The sequence below is a fragment of the Schistocerca nitens genome, chromosome 8 (genome assembly GCF_023898315.1).
Source record: "Schistocerca nitens isolate TAMUIC-IGC-003100 chromosome 8, iqSchNite1.1, whole genome shotgun sequence".
Lineage (NCBI taxonomy): Eukaryota > Metazoa > Arthropoda > Insecta > Orthoptera > Acrididae > Schistocerca > Schistocerca nitens.
In genome coordinates this window covers 43,830,181-43,852,971 of record NC_064621.1, presented here as the reverse complement: position 1 = coordinate 43,852,971, position 22,791 = coordinate 43,830,181, and the positions used below count along the sequence as shown (strand labels likewise).

Below are 22,791 nucleotides of genomic sequence, written 5' to 3'. Positions count from 1 at the left end.
CACTTGGCGAATCTCAGGTATACAGTGCACAGCTTCTCCATACAGAACACAGAAATAAGACAGCTAAACATTCTAATTTTAAAGGTATTTGGACGCTTTCTGGGCCCATTGGTGCTGCTGCATTGTGCAGAAGCTGTATATGTAGAATCTACGTTTCCTTATACCCATGTGACAAGATCATGTAACCGTTTCCCATCAATCTATGAGTGGGTGCCACGTGATACGGAATGAGTGAACTGCCAGCCGCGTGCATAGCAAATGATGTAGAGGATCGCCACTCACGTGGATTCACGACGCGGCTGCAGTTCTCTACGCCAGATTCCTCTCACAGAAATGTGGGCCCTGCGCGAAAACGCATTCTTGTCCTGTGTGCTGAGCGAGTCCATCCCTTTGTTCAGCGACCGCCTCAGCTGTGTATCCCATGCTGACCTGTGCAGTTCGAGCACTCTCCCTGCTGTCTCTTCACCATATAACATGATGTTGCAACCTTCATACACCGTAAGTCCAGGCAAGTCCTTCATTATTGGCACATATGATTATCTGCTGTGCTATTAAACTTCAGAGGAGGGAAAAGCAGCAGTAAATATTGCACGATTCTGCTCTTTCAGTTGCAATCCAGACTTTAATAAATGGAAAAAGTAATGTTAATCAGAACACTGGGAGGAGTTGTGGTCTAAATAACAATTCATTCTTAACATCACAACAAAAAAACATGGCTAAAGGAACGTCACACGAACATTTTTATTTGACAAACGCTTTCACTAATATGCGTTCTATGGTGAACAAAGTGATCAGCTGGGAATCAACACACGACACTAACCAGAACTAATCGCTTTACCCAACTTCATACATGTGAATCCGTGGTATGGCCCAAAAACAACGCTACTATCGAGCGTCTATACTCTACTATTCCGTAAAGAAAAATATGGTTCCAAAGAACAGGGTGCTGAGAAGTATATATTGGAGTTCTACGCCGTAGCAATGAATACTTTACCCTACTGCAGGTCAGGGCAGCTCTGCGACTAGAGTCATCGACTGCAGAAATCTGTTATTAATGGCGAGCGCCCGAAAAAATGCAAGTACGCAGTGTCGCGTTCGGCTAATTCGGAACGCAGGTACTTCCCTATGAGCCTCTGAAACCCCGGTCGATTCTAGTGTGCAGGTGGACCCCTTTGCTGGTCTGACAAACCAACTTGATTCTGTGACACGACTATGCGTGACGGAATATGTAAAATGCTTAGATGACCGACTCAAAACAGATAAGTACACCCACACATCACTCATTGTGTGCGTGATTCAAGAGGCAGTACCCCTAATGGTTCAGATGGTGGCTGGCACACTAGCAAAGGACACAAGACTCACCGTTTAGGTAAAGACCCACCGTTCTTTACTAGCGAAGCGCCAGTACGAGAGTGTTGTTCTCTTCCTCTTAGCTTTCCTCGCGAGCTCGGTAGCATAGCACATTTACTTCTTAAACTACTCCTACTTTAGCAAAAGCCAATCACGAGCTGGAGCGTGGCACTCGAAGCTAGGAGACCGCTACTTGCTCTGCATACACAGATTTGACCAACCAGCGACTCTAAAATTGACTGGAAGAAAAGGAAAAAAGATTTAGTTTCGCGGTCTCTTTCCCACACGTTTATGCTGTGTCTTTGCTAAAAGCAAGACCTGGATGGAACCACAGCCCTCCATAAAAAGATCGTTATCTCCCCTGTTGCTACCATTTCGAACTTGCCAAAGAACGGCCATAAACTCGCTAAAAGCCTCGTGCATTCACAAATATGGCCTGTCCCACGGAAATTCGCAGAAATTCCAGTCATCTCATCGAAGGGCCCATCCTCTGCTTTATTGCCAGTCATCAGTGCTCTGGCCATAGCAGCAGCGACTCCTCAGCGCTATTCAGCCAACCTGGACGCTGCCGCCGACCGACCGGCGCCATCCAACGTGTCAACAATGAGACCGAAGAACTGGGCAGGTTCCGCAGAAAAACCTCTCTCCTCAGCCCTCAGTCACCGTATGCTGTTACTGCAGTCGTTTAATTCGGCATCCTCTTTCTTCGAACGCAAGTAAAGCTTACCGCTATTCCTTCACTAGCGCGCACAAGCAAGTGCATTAACTACTGGCAACCATTTCATCATATGAATGAAGTCAGATCGTATCCAGTATAGCAACCAAGTAATAAAGGTCGTCTTCCCTAAGAACATTAAGAAGCATAACACTATATCAGAAGTGAGAGTGCCCTGCAATCTCTCAAGATCTCATTAAAAAGTGTGCTTGAGAGTGTTGCAGGAACCCCTATTGGTTCCAATCACACAATGGAAAGAATAAAAAAGGAGGAGGAACCACAATACAATTACTTCCAAGGACTTCACTATTTTAGGATACACCCAGGACAAGATCAGGAAATTTTATATTTAGATAACATTGACAATGAGATTGTCAGGGGGCTGGCACACAATTTCCATGCAATAAAAATTCGTTTCACCTTGTCAGTATCGTAGTAATCCGCATTATGTGCTTGGCTACAGTATTTGATCTCATTTGTGCTTTTGGAGATTTCCTTCTAGCAATGTGCAGTCAGACTTGTTTCGCTTTTTTATGTGACTTATTTTCTTTCTTGTACTCTAGTGAGAAACTATTGATTTTGAACATCTTTATTTTTTCGAATTATTGGCTATACTGGCATAACTCTTAAATTCATCGTTCTCGGGCTCGGTTGGTGTAGCATAGAGTTTATGCGAGATACGTGCTCGTGTGTAGGCTTCAGCTGGTGAACCACACGTTGGCTGTGGCACAATGGCTGTTTTCAGTAGGGTCCCTCACCAGTACTGTTATCGCCTCCACCACCACACTGCCTGTGCAGGCGAGGGCCAATTTATTTTGTGCGCACTCTAATTGACAACACTGTGCTAACCGCCCCTGTTTCTGTTTCTGAATCTTCTTGGAAAAAATTATGTGGTCAGAAAACTATCTCCGTCGCTTGTTAGCATAATACTTCTCATGTTTTGTTACCCATAAGATCCTTAGTACCTTCAGCATGCCTAAAATAAAAGGGAAGTCAATGCTAAATGTTATACGGGCAGTCCAAAGTACGTACCACAACAAGTCACAGAAGAACGACATTATTAGCAGGAGAATCACGTGGTCCTTCCCACCATGCACCTTTTTATATGCACGCCACTGTAGCAGAGTCCTCTTTCACAAAAATATCGCCAGCAGACATTGTCTCTGGAGAAAATTCAAGCTACATTTCTCTGCAGTCACATGCAATACGTGATTTACAACTGCCTTAGATGCATCAAAATTCATCAATATCTTTTTAGCAGAACGTCTTCCCAGGGCAGAAAGAGATCATGTCATAAGAGGATGTACAAAAATTACCCACACCACATTATCCTGTACGTATCTATTACCCAAAGAATCATTTTCTCAAATACTGTTTAGTAACCCATTTCAGTAACTCCTAATGTGACTTCCTGGTATATTAACGCTTTTTACCGGATCGCGAGGCGAACGTGGGGTCTTTGCCTTTTTAGTGACAAGGGCTCTACTGAATGGGACTACCAATCGCGACTGACAGCCCACCGTCACACCCTCAGTTCGTCCAGAACTTCTCCTACCTTCCACACCTTACAGGAGTTTTCCTGCATAGCAGTACAGCACTTGCCCACGTAACGGTGCGGTCCCATGTGCGAGTGCCGGTCTAGTAAACAGTTTAAGTTTCAGACGAGCGCACACTCTGCTGCAGAGTGAAAATTCATTCTGGAAACAATCCCCTACGCTGTGGATAACATTTTTCTTGGCAGCATCCTTTCATCCAGAAATGCTAGTCCCGTCAGGCATACAAGAGAACTGTGAAGTTCGAGAGGCAGAAATGAGGTATTGGCGGACGTAAAACTGTGATTGGGTGTCGTGAGTCGTACTTGGGTAGCTTACCAGGCACCTCAGGTTAAGGGAAGTGGTTGTCATGATTAAAAAAAAATACATACTTCATCTCTTAATGATTCATGAACTCAGATTTTAAACACTGCACCCACATTATAAATCGTATACTTCTTCTCTTTCCCCGGGACATTTAGGTCTCTTCTTTATGAAAATAAGCTGAAGATATGAATTAACGTTTGCGGTCGGGAGGGCACTGAACTTGGGTAGTTCGTGCAGCAAGGTTGACCATAGTGGTTCAAAATGGCTCTGAGCACTATGGGACTTAACTTCTGAGGTCATCAGTCCCCTAGAACTTAGAACTACTTAAACCTAACCTAAAGACATCACACACATCCATGCCCGAGGCAGGATTCGAACCTGTGACCGTTTCGGTCACGCGGTTCCAGACTGTAGCGCCTAGAACCGCTCGGCCACTCCGGCCGGCTGACCATAGTGCTGTGGTGGTGTAATGGTTAGCATTTCTGCCCAGCAAGTCGCCGGCACGGTACTCAGCGTGTTCGGCCAGAGGGTTTAGCTACTCTATGTAATAAAAAACTGAGCGAACGGATCAACGAACGACCCGACTGGGTGTCTTGGGACGTTCGCCACTAACAGATTCAACGAACAATACAGAACGAAATGAGATTGAAAAAAAAGCAAGCAAGAAGACCAGTGTTCGAGTCCTGGCCACAGCACAAATTTTAAATTATTTCTTCTGCTTTAATCCTAATAGTGTTATAAATAATAAAAATAAATCGGTAATCATGAGAATAATTCACCCTTATCAAATGACTGATGTCAAACTAATTTTGATGACATATGTCTTATGTGAACACAGGGACGTAGGGACGTTACGCATTTATCATGGACATACAAAAGCAGCGTTGTTTTAACCTTTTAAGACTTTGACAAGGGATTACAACGAATAAGCAACAAATTTTATTAACAAATGAAATGGGATTCAACAATCAATTTCTACAGCGCATGCATAAACGTATAGTTGGAACCTAAGTGCCTTAGCCCCGATTAAACAGTCTGTTAGTGTTTCCCGCTATGACACTGTATACAATTTCCGTGGAACGATTACGTTAAATCTGCATCAAATACTACAGGGTTTACGGATACTAAGCAAAAAATCTGTATGTCATGCTTATGTTGATGACGTCAGTGAAATACTAGACATGAAATCTGAAATTGGAACTGTAGAAGGAAAATCCATACTTGTTCGTACTTGTATCCCTGCTTCTAGTACCAATGCAAGTCAAATGTCGTAATAGTTGGAAAGTGCGATCATACAAATATAGCGAGTAGAGAGAACTCAGAAGAAGGACCACATAGGTACGATTTTGAGGTCCATTTCATGTACAAGACCACTGCAACTTGAAACCAAGTGTAAGTGGAGTAAATTCCATGATAAAAATATAACGTTAAATCGCTTACAGAGAGCTCTGTTGATTAACATTTACACCCTCAGAAAAACATGGCGTCCCAGCATTGTTACATGTCCCCGAGCATCAAGAGCACAAGATTAAAAAAATGGCTCTAAGCACTATGGGACTTAACATATGAGGTCATCAGTCCCCTAGAACTTAGAACTACTTAAACCTAACTAACCTAAGGACATAACACACACATCCATGCCCGAGGCAGGATTCGAACCTGCGACCGTAGCGGTCGCGCATTTCCAGACTGTAGCGCCTACAACCGCTTGGCCACCACGGCCGGCGCACAAGATTATCGCAGCAGCGTACTGATTCGTATGGAAAGGAAATATTTGTTTATTCATCTTGCATCTTGCTGTGTTTGTATCTCGCATTAATGGACGACTGGGAGTCAAAGACGTACACCAACAATTCGCCGGAGTATGTACGAACTTCTTCTTCTTGTGCATCTTTATTAGAACAGCTATCTGCCATGATTTCTTCATTCGTAAGTCCTCAACCACTACGTGATGAAAAAGTTTATAAGTTGCCTCTGCCAGTTAAATATTTCGCCTTTTATAGAATTGTTACGAATGTCTCATCCGGCGTCAGAAGTAAGGTTCAAATGGTTCAAATGGCTCTGAGCACTATGGGACTCAACTGCTGTGGTCATCAGTCCCCTAGAACTCAGAACTACTTAAACCTAACTAACCTAAGGACATCACACACATCCATGCCCGAGGCAGGATTCGAACCTGCGACCGTAGTAGTCGCACGGTTCCAGAAGTAAGGCACAATCAACTTCTTGTTAAGTCGTTCGGTGCAAGAGAGGGACAAGACCAGTTTTCTAAGTTCTGTTAGTGTTATATTTTTGTTTGGTTATGAATAGGCTATCACTGAAAACAGAGGACTCACGGATATGACGAAGTATCAAAAAGAATACTAAAATACTGTGCTACGCCTGTTAGCCCTGTACTTAGGCATATTTGTAATTTTTCCTATAGGAATGGTATGTTTCCAGAAAGGTTAAACTACTAAGTAGTAGTGCCGCATTATAAAAAGAAGGGATAACGCAGATAATTTTAGGCCTGTTTCTATGCCATCAGTGTTTCCTAAGGTTATTGAAAGGGCTGCAGACGTAAGAATAACTCATTTCATTTCACATAATTTTCTGGCAGACGTACACTTTTGCTTTAGAAGTGTCTTAATACCTGAAAATGCTATACTCTCTGTTCTCTGTGAGGTACAGGGTGCATGAAATAAAAGTTTCGAATGCTAGGCACCTTTTTTGACTTAACTAACGCGTTTGGTTGTGTTAATCACAAAATATTGTTCCAGATGTTGGATCATTATGAAATACTGGGAGTAGTTTACAATAGGTTCACCTCTCACTTTGAGAACAGACAGCAAAAGGTCATTGTCCACAGTATTGAGGATGACTATGATGTGGGGTACGAGCGGGGCACAGTTAACTGGATGTGCTCCAGGGATCATTGCTGGGGCCACTCCTGTTTCTTATTTATATAAATGATATGCCCTCTAGTACTATAGGTGATTCTAAACTATTTATGTTTGCTGACGACTCTAGCTTGAAAGTAAAGGATTTTGTGTGCAACGTTGGCCCTGTTTCAAATAGTGCGGTTGAAAACATAATTTCAGGGCTTGTAGATAATAAACTAACGCAAAATCACAGTAAGACTCAGTTTTTACAGGTACTAATACACAATTCAAGAAAACACGACGTTTTAATTAAACAGAATGGGCATATGATTAGTGAGACTGAAGATTTCAAATTTCTGTGTGTTAAGATAGACAGTAAACTGTAGTAGAAAGTCAGGATGTTGTTCAAAGACTAAGTTCTGCCATATTTGCTATTAGAACACTATCTGAAGTAAGTGATACTTCGACACGAAAAGTAGTCTATTTTCATTCGCTTATGACGAATGGTATTATATTCTGGGTACCTCTTCACATTCGCAAAACGTATTTTTAACTCAGAAATAGGCAGTTCGGACAGTAAGTGGTGTAAATTCGCTAACCTCATGTCGACACCTGTTCATTAGTCTGTGTATTCTAACATTGATCTGTCAATACATATATACCTTACTGTCGTCTTTTGCTAACAATATCAGATTATTCCTAAAAATTAGCAGCTTTAACTCAGTTAATACCAGGCAGAAATCCAGTCTGCATTTTGATCGCACTTCCTTGATTCTTGTGCAGAAACGCGTGCAATATTCTGTTGCATCAATTTTGAATAAGTTACCATAATGATTCAAAAATCTTATCAGTAATCCACGCGTTTTCAAATCCAAACTGAAGACTTTCCTCATGGATCACTCCTATTCTCTTGATGATTTCCTTGAAAAACTAAGCTGATTCCTGTGCTATGTAGTTGAATGCGTTTACATAAACTTATAGTTTGACGTCTTTTTAGGATCCATAAACATTTCATTTTATCTGTTATTAGAAATCTATTGTAATTTCATGAAATGATACTTTCCATTACCATGGAAATTTGCTCCGAAATTTGGTCCTACGGAACTAGTCACGTAAAATAAAATAAAATATAGAGGTGTGTTAGTGGTCTAACTGAAGGTTCGCAAAAGACAAGACCGATTACATTTTTTTTTCAGTTTCTGAATAGTATTTGTGTTCTACTAGAAATTATGCAAATGTGACCTAAGTGGTTATTGCACCAATGTCATCTACTGTCTATGGTCTAAATGAAGGTTCGCAAAATACAAGACCGATTAAATATTTTTTTCTGTTTCTGAATAGTATTTGTGTTTTACTAGAAATTATGCAAATGTGACTTAAGTGGATATTGCACCAATGTCATCTATTGTACCCGGGTAAATCCCATGATACAACCACTAGAATGGGAACATACGACGCTAAAAGTTTCCGAGTACCAATTCAATCAGTCAAATACATGTCTTTAAAATTGTTTCGGATAGGGCAGTATTGGTACTGTGTTATCGATTCAGACTTTTAAAGGCGAGTTGCAGATCTCGACGTTATGTACATCGTCGTACTATTTACTGATCAGAGACATGGCCTTTCTTCATTATAAGTGGACTTGGAGCATCACCCACATACCGGAAATAGCATTGATAATATTCCAGAATGAGATTTTCACTCTGCAGCGGAGTGTGCGCTGATATGAAACTTCCTGGCAGATTAAAACTGTGTGCGCGACCGAGACTCGAACTCGGGACCTTTGCCTTTCGCGGGCAAGTGCTCTACCAACTGAGCTACCGAAGCACGACTCACGGCCGGTACCCACAGCTTTACTTCTGCCGGTACCTCGTCTCCTACCTTCCAAACTTTACAGAAGCTCTCCTGCGAACCATGCAGAACTAGCACTCCTGAAAGAAAGGATATTGCGGAGACATGGCTTAGCCACAGCCTGGGGGATGTTTCCAGAATGAGATTTTCACTCTGCAGCGGAGTGTGCGCTGATATGAAACTTGCTGGCAGATTAAAACTGTGTGCCCGACCGAGACTCGAACTCGGGACCTTTGCCTTTCGCGGGCAAGTGCTCTACCAACTGAGCTACCGAAGCACGACTCACGGCCGGTACCCACAGCTTTCATATCAGCGCACACTCCGCTGCAGAGTGAAAATCTCATTCTGGAAACATCCCCCAGGCTGTGGCTAAGCCATGTCTCCGCAATATCCTTTCTTTCAGGAGTGCTAGTTCTGCATGGTTCGCAGGAGAGCTTCTGTAAAGTTTGGAAGGTAGGAGACGAGGTACTGGCAGAAGTAAAGCTGTGGGTACCGGCCGTGAGTCGTGCTTCGGTAGCTCAGTTGGTAGAGCACTTGCCCGCGAAAGGCAAAGGTCGCGAGTTCGAGTCTCGGTCGGGCACACAGTTTTAATCTGCCAGGAAGTTTCATTGATAATATTATTTCATGTCAGCTTTTTCCTCATGTCTCAGCAGTTTTGATAAAATGACATATCATTCATTTTTGTAGTATTCTTCAATAGCAGTGAGTATACACAGAAGAAATAACTTCAAACACACACACCGTACCCATCATGAGGGTCGCCGCCGCCCAGTGGCGCTGTGGTCACGTGACGCGGTCAGGGAAGAGAGTAAGCGGACCAGAGGGCATTGCGGACGGCTCTACCAACAATTCGAGCCGCAAACTGTGAAATCTACCGACATTAGCGACTTTGACTACGCGCAGATTTTTATGGGAACGGGCATTTCGGAAACGGCGAAGCTCGTCACCTGTTGGCATGCTACCGTCGTGAGAACGCGTGGAAAGTGGTTGAACGGTGGCGAAATCATTGACAGGCGCCTCCTCGTTCGGAACGCGGAGGTCGGCAGCGGAGCCGCTCACTAACGTGGGTTGCGCGGCGACCTGCAGCGCGGCCCATCTGTCGACAGAGCGCGGTACTGCTGCGAGAGCAGGTGCTGCGGGGCACACGGACGAAGCGCACGTGGCGACGTTATCGCCAGTTAGGTTTGCAGTGGGCAGGCGATCATCGAGATTTGAGCGTGCATCAGTGAAAACGTGTCGCCTGTTCGGATAAATCAAATTTCTTTATAATTATTTTCCAGCTGATAATAACCCGCTTCGCTAGGATTTTGGTTTTCTGCCAGTAGTTTTCTAAGAACAATAATGGACAAAAAAACTGTAGTTTTTTTTCAGACAAATATCTTACACATAAACTCTTTACATTAAATTATATTCTTACATATTACACTCCTGGAAATGGAAAAAAGAACACATTGACACCGGTGTGTCAGACCCACCATACTTGCTCCGGACACTGCGAGAGGGCTGTACAAGCAATGATCACACGCACGGCACAGCGGACACACCAGGAAACGCGGTGTTGGCCGTCGAATGGCGCTAGCTGCGCAGCATTTGTGCACCGCCGCCGTCAGTGTCAGCCAGTTTGCCGTGGCATACGGAGCTCCATCGCAGTCTTTAACACTGGTAGCATGCCGCGACAGCGTGCACGTGAACCGTATGTGCAGTTGACGGACTTTGAGCGAGGGCGTATAGTGGGAATGCGGGATGCCGGGTGGACGTACCGCCGAATTGCTCAACACGTGGGGCGTGAGGTCTCCACAGTACATCGATGTTGTCGCCAGTGGCCGGCGGAAGGTGCACGTGCCCGTCGACCTGGGACCGGACCGCAGCGGCGCACGGATGCACGCCAAGACCGTAGGATCCTACGCAGTGCCGTAGGGGACCGCACCGCCACTTCCCAACAAATTAGGGACACTGTTGCTCCTGGGGTATCGGCGAGGACCATTCGCAACCGTCTCCATGAAGCTGGGCTACGGTCCCGCACACCGTTAGGCCGTCTTCAGCTCACGCCCCAACATCGTGCAGCCCGCCTCCAGTGGTGTCGCGACAGGCGTGAATGGAGGGACGAATGGAGACGTGTCGTCTTCAGCGATGAGAGTCGCTTCTGCCTTGGTGCCAATTATGGTCGTATGCGTGTTTGGCGCCGTGCAGGTGAGCGCCACAATCAGGACTGCATACGACCGAGGCACACAGGGCCAACACCCGGCATCATGGTGTGGGGAGCGATCTCCTACACTGGCCGTACACCACTGGTGATCGTCGAGGGGACACTGAATAGTGCACGGTACATACAAACCGTCATCGAACCCATCGTTCTACCATTCCTAGACCGGCAAGGGAACTTGCTGTTCCAACAGGACAATGCACGTCCGCATGTATCCCGTGCCACCCAACGTGCTCTAGAAGGTGTAAGTCAACTACCCTGGCCAGCAAGATCTCCGGATCTGTCCCCCATTGAGCATGTTTGGGACTGGATGAAGCGTCGTCTCACGCGGTCTGCACGTCCGGCACGAACGCTGGTCCAACTGAGGCGCCAGGTGGAAATGGCATGGGAAGCCGTTCCACAGGACTACATCCAGCATCTCTACGATCGTCTCCATGGGAGAATAGCAGCCTGCATTGCTGCGAAAGGTGGATATACACTGTACTAGTGCCGACATTGTGCATGCTCTGTTGCCTGTGTCTATGTGCCTGTGGTTCTGTCAGTGTGATCATGTGATGTATCTGACCCCAGGAATGTGTCAATAAAGTTTCCCCTTCCTGGGCCAATGAATTCACGGTGTTCTTATTTCAATTTCCAGGAGTGTATATTTGATGTCTGATTGTGTGGCGTATACACATATGCGTTTTCTGCTTGTCCTGCAGGTGAGAAAGCAACATAGAGCAGACCGTGCGAGAAGAAAATGTTCCTTCAAATTCACAGTAGCAAAATGTTTGCCTTGGCCTTATGGATTGCCATACCACAGGGTGTTACAAAATGGTACGGCCAAACTTTCAGGAAACATTCCTCACACACAAAGAAAGGAAAAATGTTATGTGGACATGTGTCCGGAAACGCTTACTTTCCATGTTAAAGCTCATTTTATTACTTCTCTTCAAATTAGATTAATAATGGAATGGAAACACACAGCAACAGAACGTACCAGCCTGACTTCAAACAGTTTGTTACAGGAAATGTTCAAAATGTCCTCCGTTAGCGGGGATACATGCATCCACCCTCCGTCGCATGGAATCCCTGATGCGCTGATGCAGCCCTGGAGAATGGCATATTGTATCACAGCCGTCCACAATACGAGCACGAAGCGTCTCTACATTTGGTACCGGGGTTGCGTAGACAAGAGCTTTCAAATGCCCCCATAAATGAAAGTCAAGAGGGTTGAGGTCAGGAGAGCGTGGAGGCCATGCAATTGGTCCGCCTCTACCAATCCATTAGTCACCGAATCTGTTGTTGGGAAGCGTACGAACACTTCGACTGAAATGTACAAGAGCTCCATCGTGCACGAACCACATGTTGTGTCAAATGGGCATCTGCCAACTACGCATTTATAAACATTGCACTGACTGCAAAACCACGTTCGTGATGAACACTAACCTGTTCATGCTACGTACTCATGTGCTTGATGCCAGTACTGTAGAGCAATGAGTCGCATGTCAACACAAGCACCGAAGTCAACATTACCTTCCTTCAATTGGGTCAACTGGCGGTGAATCGAGGACGTACAGTACATACTGGCGAAACTAAAATGAGCTCTAACATGGAAATTAAGCGTTTCCGGACACATGTCCACATAACATCTTTTCTTTATTTGTGTGTGAGGAATGTTTCCTGAAAGTTTGGCCGTACCTTTTTGTAACACCCTTTATAAGCTAATTTCACAGGAAATTGTAACCTTTTAAAAGAAAATGGTATATCAGTTGATATCAACGGGATTCTTAGTATCAACACCGACTGTCCTTTTTGTTTACCAGTTACAATTATTATGTTACGAAGTAGCAGTTTGACAGGCAGTGTTGTGCCACCATATAATTTAGGTGAGTTAATATATCCTAACAGTATTATTGGCGACGCAATTTTCAGTTTCAATACATGCAGATGCATACCCGACGGATTTAATGAGTTAAAAAATTAGATTAGAAAGTTGACACTTTGATCTTGATCTATCACTGTATTTATCCAGTTATATACTGTATCTGCTCCCGGAATCGTCTTCTGTATTTGCTGATTTATTTGTTGCACTATATCATTCCTTGTTGTTAAAACCATTCGTTCAAACAACCAGTCTTTACTTAGGTAGTCCATTTCTATCGATAGGTACGCTTTATCAATAAGCTGTTCCTCGATTTTCACCACACAGCATAATTCTTGTGTTAAAATAAGCTTACCAGACGGTAAGTACCATTTCCAATTTTCAGTAAATATTTGGCTATTATGTGAGCTTTTGCATCTCTTGTCATTATCTGCACGCATATTTTATTTCAAAGATAACTTTTTAACATTAGCCCAAAATATTAATCTCTTTAAACGTACGTTTATTTCGTCTGCTGGTGTTGAGTTTGCATTTACTCGTAACGTTTGCCAAAAGTTTCCTGATAGTAGCAAGAAAAAAAAACTCCTTTAATTAACCTGTTGTTTTTCCAAACATTTTGTATTGTTATATTTGAGTGCTTCAAGACCTTTTTAATGGTTCATTGTACATTCGTCTCATATAATCATTATGCACCGCGTTAAAAGTTACCATGCGCCGAAGACCTCATTATATCACTGACAGGAAATTCTAGACAGGGATTACCCCATGAAATTTGTATTGGCAGCGCCGAGTCTTAATTACGTTAGCACTATCTCATTAAGGTTATTCCCATCTATAAACGCCATTGGTCTGCAGTGAACAGTTTTGGTTACAGAGTGAAATGTGTGGGCGCTATAGTTCCGCATATTGTTGTGTACGTGAGATAACTGTGTCGACACTATTCTCAAGTTTTCACGAACTGTTTTCCTTTGTTATTTTTTCCTATGTATAGAATAATAATATTGAGACGCACTACACAGAGATTACACGACGAAATTTGCGTTGGCAGCGCAGAGTCTTGATTACGTTAGCATCGCAACTTTTGCCACCCACAACACCCACTTCCACCCACCGCCACCAAAACACCATGGCGCACAATGTGAGACTTAAGGCTACTCCCATCCATAAACGCCATGGTCTGCAGTGAATAGTTTTATAGTTTTGGGTACAAAGAGCAATATATGGATACACGTCTCATATACATATATTTACTTTCTTCTGCACAAAATTGACATGCTCCCTAGGAAACAATAGCAAGTAGTAACTTTACTTAACATTGGGTTTTTACCATTTTACAAAATAAATCAATTACGTGGTTGTAGTTAATGTATAACACAGCATGTACTAGAACGAATTTAGAAAATAAAGAAACTAGTGAAAATATAACACAATAGAAAAGTAAAAGTTACAACCATTCCACGTCTAGTCTGAACGCTATGAATCCAGTGGCTGTCCCGGAATGTGTGTCTTCCCATTTCTATACACACTCGCTACGCTACCTGTACGAATACGGACCCTTCTTGATTGTGTTTCCTCACAGGACTCAAGCCACCACTAGGTTTTCCAAGTCCATCCATTTGTCTACACTTATTTTCCTCAAATACTACGAAGGCTTTTCGGAAAGTAAGGAACAACAGGTCACGAAATGGAAACCACAGTGAAGATCAAAACTGTTTTATTTGCAACAATTAGCTACAACATCTCAATAGTCGCCGATCCCACTTAGACGTTTGTAGTAGCGTTGTATCAACTTTCCAATACCCTCGTTATAGAAGGCAGCCGCCAGTGCTTTCCGCCAATTCTCTACGCTGGCCTACAGCTCATTGTCTGTGCCAAAACGTTGTCTTCATAGCCAGTGGTTCATATGAGCAGAGATGACAATCAGAGGGAGACAATTACTGGCTGTATTGTGGGTAATAAAACATTTCCAATTAAAAAGATGCAGGAGCATCTTCATTGCCCCCGCAGAATGCGGCTGAGAATTGTCTTGAAGAAGAAAGCGCAGCCGGCCGCTGGTGGCCGAGCGGTTCTGGCGCTACAGTCTGGAACCGCGCGACCGCTACGGTCGCAGGTTCGAATCCTGCCTCGGGCATGGATGTGTGTGTCGTCCTTAGATTAGTTAGGTTTAAGTAGTTCTAAGTTCTAGGGGACTTATGACCTCAGCAGTTGAGTCCCATAGTGCTCAGAGCCATTTGAAGAAAGCGCACTACAGTTATGTAATGTTGGCTGCATAGTTTCAGGCGAAATTTCTTACCAGGCCCTCGTACTTGGCGGGAGCCACTATTGTTCCAGGTATCTTTATGTGCTCCCTGTGTGCTCAGAACTAAAAGAAACGACGTAACGCGATCGACGGGCATACTAGAGACACTGCCCAACACACCTGTGCAAAACTTCATCTGATTTTCACTGTGGTTTCCATTTGGCGACCGATCGTTCCTTACTTTCCGAATAACTCTCGTACATGGAACAATAAGTAATGGAAATTTTCAATGTGCTGGTCTTTTTCAGTGTCTAAATCAGTGGCTATGTGTTCAAGTTCCAGAATGTATCAGACTCCTGGAGGGTAGCAGCGGCTGTTGAACGTTATCTTCCAGTCAGAGCGACCCAGAGGGGGTGTGTGTTTCGCATCCATGCGCGCATATGATCTCCGAACTACAGGAGGCTGTGAAGATGGCACATCTTGGTCTAACAGTACAATCATCCATACCGTTACCCTCTTCATCTTGTCATGACTCCCCAGACACAACTTCTCCCAAACTCTGATGTCTTTACTGTTACACTTCCAGGATTTTGACGGTACCTACTCATTTCAGTAGCATATATCTTATTTAATATTCTGTCAAGCGCAGTCCGTAGCTGTGTATTCATTACTATTTTTCCACGGTGGTACTAGGTGCTACTGCCGTTCTACTTACAATGTACGTCGTACACTGCGGCACAGTTTGATCTGGGGTTCCCTCATAACCACAACCACAAAGGTTTCTTGTCTACTTGGACATTCTTTTCTAAGTAAAGAGGACAGGAGTCTTGCTCTTTTAAAAACTGTGTCATTCCATTACTCTCGTCGATATGCTTCAACTTTAGTCTGCCCCTAATGTTTGGAAATGTTGCGCGAACCCTGAACCCAATACGCAGTTAGTCCCGTTCACGCTGTTGCTCCTGCCTCTTTCAGTCCCGTAGGCCTAGCTCGGTGTCCACTCTGCTACCTGTGATACAAAAGATCCTCTCCCACTCTCCAACTTCCAATCAAAACCTGGCTGACACCGAGATATCGAGTTGTTGTTCTCGTGGCGAATTGGAATGCCCTCCCATCTTACTGTGCTATTTGTATTAAATAACACATTTCCCTTTACTAGTACATATGTTGTCTTATTGGCAGTGATAGTCATAGTTCTGCTAGCGTACTGGCCCTGCATCGCAAAGAACGTACGGTTTACTTTCCTCTCCAGTTTTGGCCAAGAACCTTCTGATACTGAAACATCATCAGCATATGCCACCACACCGTCTACGTCTTCATCGTTATGGAGTATTTGAAAAAGTGGCTCAGCAATTTAATCCCAAAATTTTAGCTCGCAAACAATATTCTTCAGCACTGAGGTCTTCTGTGCAGTCCACTCCACTGCGCAAATCTCACAGTTGTCCAAAAGGCTGCAGCAGGGCATTTGGGGGCTGGATGTGTCTCAGTCTTTGAAAGATTGCCGGCCACCATAAAGGAAAAAGAAAACGAAACCTCGCGATCAGGCCCTGAATATCACGTGATAGCATACCGACCGCCGTGTCATCCTCACTCATTCATCAGCGGATGCGATACGGAGGGGCAAAGGGTCAGCACACTGCACACCAACCACCGTACGTTCTCACAAGACCCAGATATACATGCTAATATTGCAGTTATTTGGTTGTGGAGAGTCGAGTCCAATATTATAAGAGCTCGGTTGATGGCATCTATAATTGCTCTTCCTTTTCTGAAGCCAAATTGACCCAAGCGGAGGTCAAGGAGTTCCTTGTGCGTCTGTAATATGTGACACAAAAGACGCTCCTGTTCTTTAGTCAGCGTTTTAAACAGATACATAGGTCAGTAACTCTTTGGTTCGACAGGGCTCTTGCCTTATTCTTTCTTTATAATCACAGCGCCACGCAGGATTAGCAGAGTGGTCTAAGGCGCTGCAGTCACGGACTGTGTGGCTGATCCCGGCGGAGGTTCGAGTCCTCCCTCGGGCATGGGTGTGTGTAGTTTTCCTTAGGATAATTTAGGTTAAGTAGTGTGTAAGCTTAGGGACTGACTACCTTAGCAGTTAAGTCCCACAAGATTTCACACACATTCATAATCACAGCTTTAAGCAGTTTCCGAATTTTCTAAACTCTTCCCTGAAGAAGTGCTTCGTTCGATACTGAACCTAGAAACGTTGTGATATAGGTCACCATATTGTGTAATACTTCCGGATGAAGCCCGTCGGGACGTAATGTTTTGTTTCTCTTCAGCTTATATATCGAAATAATCAGCTGTTCTTGTGTGAAGAGCATTACAGGACTCTTATTGGATACTCTTCCGACAGAAAGTCCCTACAACGTTTTTGTTCAGCGGTATCAGCAGTTGGTGTACCATCTTGTAGAAGGTTCGTCAGCAGACAGCCCGCCAGGTCTCTCCAGCCACGGGTCGTAGTCCCATTTTCCTTGCGCACCGTTGATAGGACTAGCAGTGACTTTGCATTCTCATAAGCAGCTTATAGGGCTGCCCCGATACATTTAATTCAACATATGTCTATGTGTGCTATTCTCACTGTTGTTGTTTGATTTCAAAACTTCTGGTTTTGTACACACCTTTGGCATTTCTAAATACGTAGTTCAAATGTGTGTGAATTCCTAAGGGACCAAACTGCTGAGTTCATCGGTCCCATATGTTTGCCCTCTGACGGTTTGCCATCTCAGGTTTCCAAGCGTTGGTGACACACACTCGTTGAATCTAACTGGAGTAGATTCCCGCAAAACTTTTTTCAACAAAGTTGTTAATACATGCACGCTCCGATCTATGCTACCACTAACCTCCTCTTTCCTGCATTTAATGTCAAGCGGTGGTGAATACTCATCTTCCATATGCGCTTCAGTTCTTCCATTGTTCGTAATTTCCGCCATAATCGCGTTATGATCGCTAACGGTACAGTGACGCTGAACTGATCAGCGAGAGATTCTGTGGCCCCGCTGATCAGTCAGAGTGTGAAGTAGCTCCAGCACGATTCTCATAAGTGCACGACCGTCCAGGTTTCTTCAACACTAAAAGATCGAGTCCGGCAATAATGTCTGACAGTTTTTGTCCAATGTCATCAGTTTCTCTACTTATCATTAACTTCAGTAACGATACAGTGTTCATCACTCAACTGGATAATTTTCGTAATTGGCGTAAGACTGCCTGACACTATAGTGATTGATTTAGCGTATCCACATCCTCTTATTAGTGCAGCTGTTAATAGGGTGCGCGGCACTTTGCCACCTTCTACCTGTATACGGTGTCTGCACGCACACGTTACCAATCCCGAGCCCTAACCATGCCTTACGATCTTTAGCCGTGTCTAAAGCACTTCTCATAGCTTTTAACTGCAACTTAGGATGGAGGCCTTTGCAAAATCTGTATAAACCCTTTCTACATCTAAAATTTCTTATCTCCGAGAATAAATCTGCCGCAGTCAAACGTCAAGTTCCTCTACTGCTGTACATCCATTATTGCACTTAAGAATGCTATCCGGTGCTAGGTCCGCGTCCACTTGCCACCGTCTCATAATTTACGGACGACATCTGGTACTGCGTACCACCGGAAACCTACCAAAAACTCAACGGATGGATCCATGACGCGCGAAAAGCTGCTGTATTAGATTGCAAAGGTGGCCCGCCTAGTTAATAACAAGGGGTCACAATATTTTGGCTTATATCATGAAATATTTGATTGCACTCTTCGACAACTATGATTATTAACACATGGCCATTAAGATATACGAAAACTGTTTAGAGACATCAACTTGCCCATATACTAAATATGTCACGACACAGATCTGTCATCTTGTAATCATATGTTTCTTATAAAACCCACGCGATAGGTTTCGTACAGCGTAAATTCTCCGCTTTGATGCCAGCCACAGCTCTGATGTGCTCTGTTACCATCTCTGACGAACGTTCATTTCTTTGAATCACGTTCTCCGTCAGATAAACCCCGTGAGTAGCACTCATAAGTTGCTCAAAGCGAAGAGAAAAGGTGTGTCATTTGATACTGAACTTCCTAAATTATTTGTTTTGCGATTTTTTTCCCTTAAAGATCATACATTACGATTTCCCTTCAGGCTTTCAACTGTATTCGTTGAGAAATGGATTAAATGCACTGAAATGAGATGAATCAGTTGATGAGGTTACGAAATCAGTGAAGAAACCATGATAAGAAATGATGCAAACAGTTCTAATATGCTTAATACTCATTTAAATGAATATATAATGACAACTGAAAGATCTTGATTAGTTTGGAGAGCGCTCTTATTCCGCAACTGTGTGCTGAGCTGAAGAAGAGAGAAAACTGTTATTTGTTCTACTCTGAGACAAATTTCGGCCTTTAGATTGAAATTAACATTTTAGTGGAAAATCAAACTGATATTCTGAATACAACTGAAACCTGTATATAACCATGCAGTGAATATTTAAATACTTTACGCAACAGGAATGTAGAACTTCGAGCACAAAATAAGTAACATATGTACAAAAAAATGGCTCTGAGCACTATGGGACTTAACATCTGTGGTCATCAGTCCCCTAGAACTTAGAACTACTTAAACCTAACTAACCTAAGGACATCACACACATCCATGCCCGAGGCAGGATTCGAACCTGCGACCGTAGCAGTCTCGCGGTTCCGGACTGAGCGCCTAGAACCGCTAGACCACCGCGGCCGGCTAACATACACTCCTGGAAATTGAAATAAGAACACCGTGAATTCATTGGCCCAGGAAGGGGAAACTTTATTGACACATTCCTGGGGTCAGATACATCACATGATCACACTGACAGAACCACAGGCACATAGACACAGGCAACAGAGCATGCACAATGTCGGCACTAGTACAGTGTACCTTTCGCAGCAATGCAGGCTGCTATTCTCCCATGGAGACGATCGTAGAGATGCTGGATGTAGTCCTGTGGAACGGCTTGCCATGCCATTTCCACCTGGCGCCTCAGTTGGACCAGCGTTCATGCTGGACGTGCAGACCGCGTGAGACGACGCTTCATCCAGTCCCAAACATGCTCAATGGGGGACAGATCCGGAGATCTTGCTGGCCAGGGTAGTTGACTTACACCTTCTAGAGCACGTTGGGTGGCACGGGATACATGCGGACGTGCATTGTCCTGTTGGAACAGCAAGTTCCCTTGCCGGTCTAGGAATGGTAGAACGATGGGTTCGATGACGGTTTGTATGTACCGTGCACTATTCAGTGTCCCCTCGACGATCACCAGTGGTGTACGGCCAGTGTAGGAGATCGCTCCCCACACCATGATGCCGGGTGTTGGCCCTGTGTGCCTCGGTCGTATGCAGTCCTGATTGTGGCGCTCACCTGCACGGCGCCAAACACGCATACGACCATCATTGGCACCAAGGCAGAAGCTACTCTCATCGCTGAAGACGACACGTCTCCATTCGTCCCTCCATTCACGCCTGTCGCGACACCACTGGAGGCGGGCTGCACGATGTTGGGGCGTGAGCGGAAGACGGCCTAACGGTGTGCGGGACCGTAGCCCAGCTTCATGGAGACGGTTGCGAATGGTCCTCGCCGATACCCCAGGAGCAACAGTGTCCCTAATTTGCTGCGAAGTGGCGGTGCGGTCCCCTACGGCACTGCGTAGGATCCTACGGTCTTGGCGTGTATCCGTGCGTCGCTGCGGTCCGGTCCCAGGTCGACGGGCACGTGCACCTTCTGCCGACCACTGGCGACAACATCAATGTACTGTGGAGACCTCACTCCCCACGTGTTGAGCAATTCGGCGGTACGTCCACCCGGCCCCCCGCATGCCCACTATACGCCCTCGCTCAAAGTCCGTCAACTGCACACACGGTTCACGTCCACGCTGTCGCGGCATGCTACCAGTTTTAAAGACTGCGATGGAGCTCCGTATGCCACGGCAAACTGGCTGACACTGACGGCGGCGGTGTACAAATGCTGCGCAGCTAACGCCATTCGACGGCCAACACCGCGGTTCCTGGTGTGTCCGCTGTGCCGTGCGTGTGATCATTGCTTGTACAGCCCTCTCGCAGTGTCCGGAGCAAGTATGGTGGGTCTGACACACCGGTGTCAATGTGTTCTTTTTCCCATTTCCAGGAGTGTATGTACAATTTGACGTGATGTGAGTGTAAGCACCGTAAAATATGTGACATATTTTGCTGTGGTGAAGTCAAAATTATTAATAAAGTAACAGTCGGTAGATTTAAAACTACTGTGGCAAATAATATAGTAGAAAAGATGTGTGTAATTGTTTGATTAATGTGAAAATTGCAGACTTTGACACATTAAAAGTATCATTAAAAGGAATTATATTTTGACATATTTGAAATTTGAAATCGCGTGCCTTACCAATGAAAAGTTAAAGCTAGTCGTCTGTATAGGATGAAGTACTGAAGACGTTGTCGCGTCCAGGTCAAGCGTAAAGTCACGTCCTGTAGGGTGAGTGGGATAAAAGTTAGAACACAGTTGTTAAGGCTGCTAGCACGTGCCAGTACCCGTAATTTACAGTTCTTATTATCATGACACGCCCATTTTTCCCACTTTTTCCTACGATTCTGTTGGTCACAGCATTTTTAAATTCTCTCTACCTTTACCTTCGTAATAATTTTAAATTTCCATTCGAAATCATGTGAGTTTGCTATCCTGCACCTATACTTTGCATATATAAACTCAGTGTTGTCGTTTTCTTTTCTTAAAAAACAAACAGAATCAGAAACTCCTACATTCCAGTTATTTGAGGTATTTAATCATTCATTGCATCATTATGTACAATCTTTGGCTGTAATTACGTTAGTTTGAGATTCCACTAGAAAATGATTTCAATTTTAAAACCTAAAGCGATCGTGGAGTAGAACAAAAACTGCAGCTGTGGCGACTGTCCATTGCGTCAGACACGTCCCAGAGAGCGACTCTAACCCGTATTTACTTATCATCAAGAACAGTCGCATTAACTGTCCGACTATCTGAGCACACCGTCTCTGAAACTTTGTTACAGACGTCTCTATGTATAATTTTCTAACTTCCGAATAGTACTAGCAGAGGTTATCGCAGGGGATGCGTAACAACAACAACTGGCGGCGGGGAGAGGAGTCGACCAGGGGGTGGTCGTGGCGAGGGAGTGGCGACCTTAGTCGGTGCAGTCCCGTGTCTTCCTCACAAATACACAAATTCAGCTATTATGGAGAATCGAGGCGCCGTTTTGCTACATCCTCGAAACGACGTGAGGCAGTGAGGCGAATTGTCAGGAAATCGTTTCTCCGGCCACGTGTCTGGTAATTGATTGTAATTAGACGGCAGTAACTCTGCATGAGTCGCTACTTCTTACAGCATTGAATGCCTTCAGTGAAGACAGGCATTTGGGAATCATATCGTTACACTTTCTAGTTTGAGAAGAAGGTTACTTTACACACAGAGCAACTTATGAACGCAGTATGTGTTGCATGATAAACAGCGAAACGTTGTCAACGATGCGTTCCGACCATCGACCTTCCGAGACTTCTGGAATATCACAGTGTATTGTACTGTTCCAGAATCAATGGGTCTGTTTGGAATTAGGTTCCAGATAACCACAAGGATGTTACAACTCACATCTCCCTGTATTATTGCTCGCAGGTACCGCTGATTTCTTGGGGCTTAACCACTATTCAACTTCGCTGATAACATCAGGACTACAAGGCTCAATCCCATCCAAGGCATACGACACGGCCGTCGTCACATCGCCCATCGAAGGCTACCCGACAGGCGAAGGAATGACGGTAAGTTGGAGGCAGCGCCACACATCTTTATGAAGTACGAAGT

At 44.5% G+C, this 22,791-nt stretch overlaps 1 protein-coding gene across 1 annotated transcript in view; it reads left to right on the top strand.

Annotated features, from left to right (window-relative positions):
- Positions 1 to 22,791, top strand: part of LOC126198841 (myrosinase 1-like) — a 151,670-nt gene that overhangs the window by 104,349 nt on the left and 24,530 nt on the right. Inside the window, exon 8 of the mRNA XM_049935423.1 lies at positions 22,606 to 22,748. Within this exon, the coding sequence (XP_049791380.1) occupies positions 22,606 to 22,748 (143 nt within the window). The remainder of the gene's footprint in view (positions 1 to 22,605; positions 22,749 to 22,791) is intronic.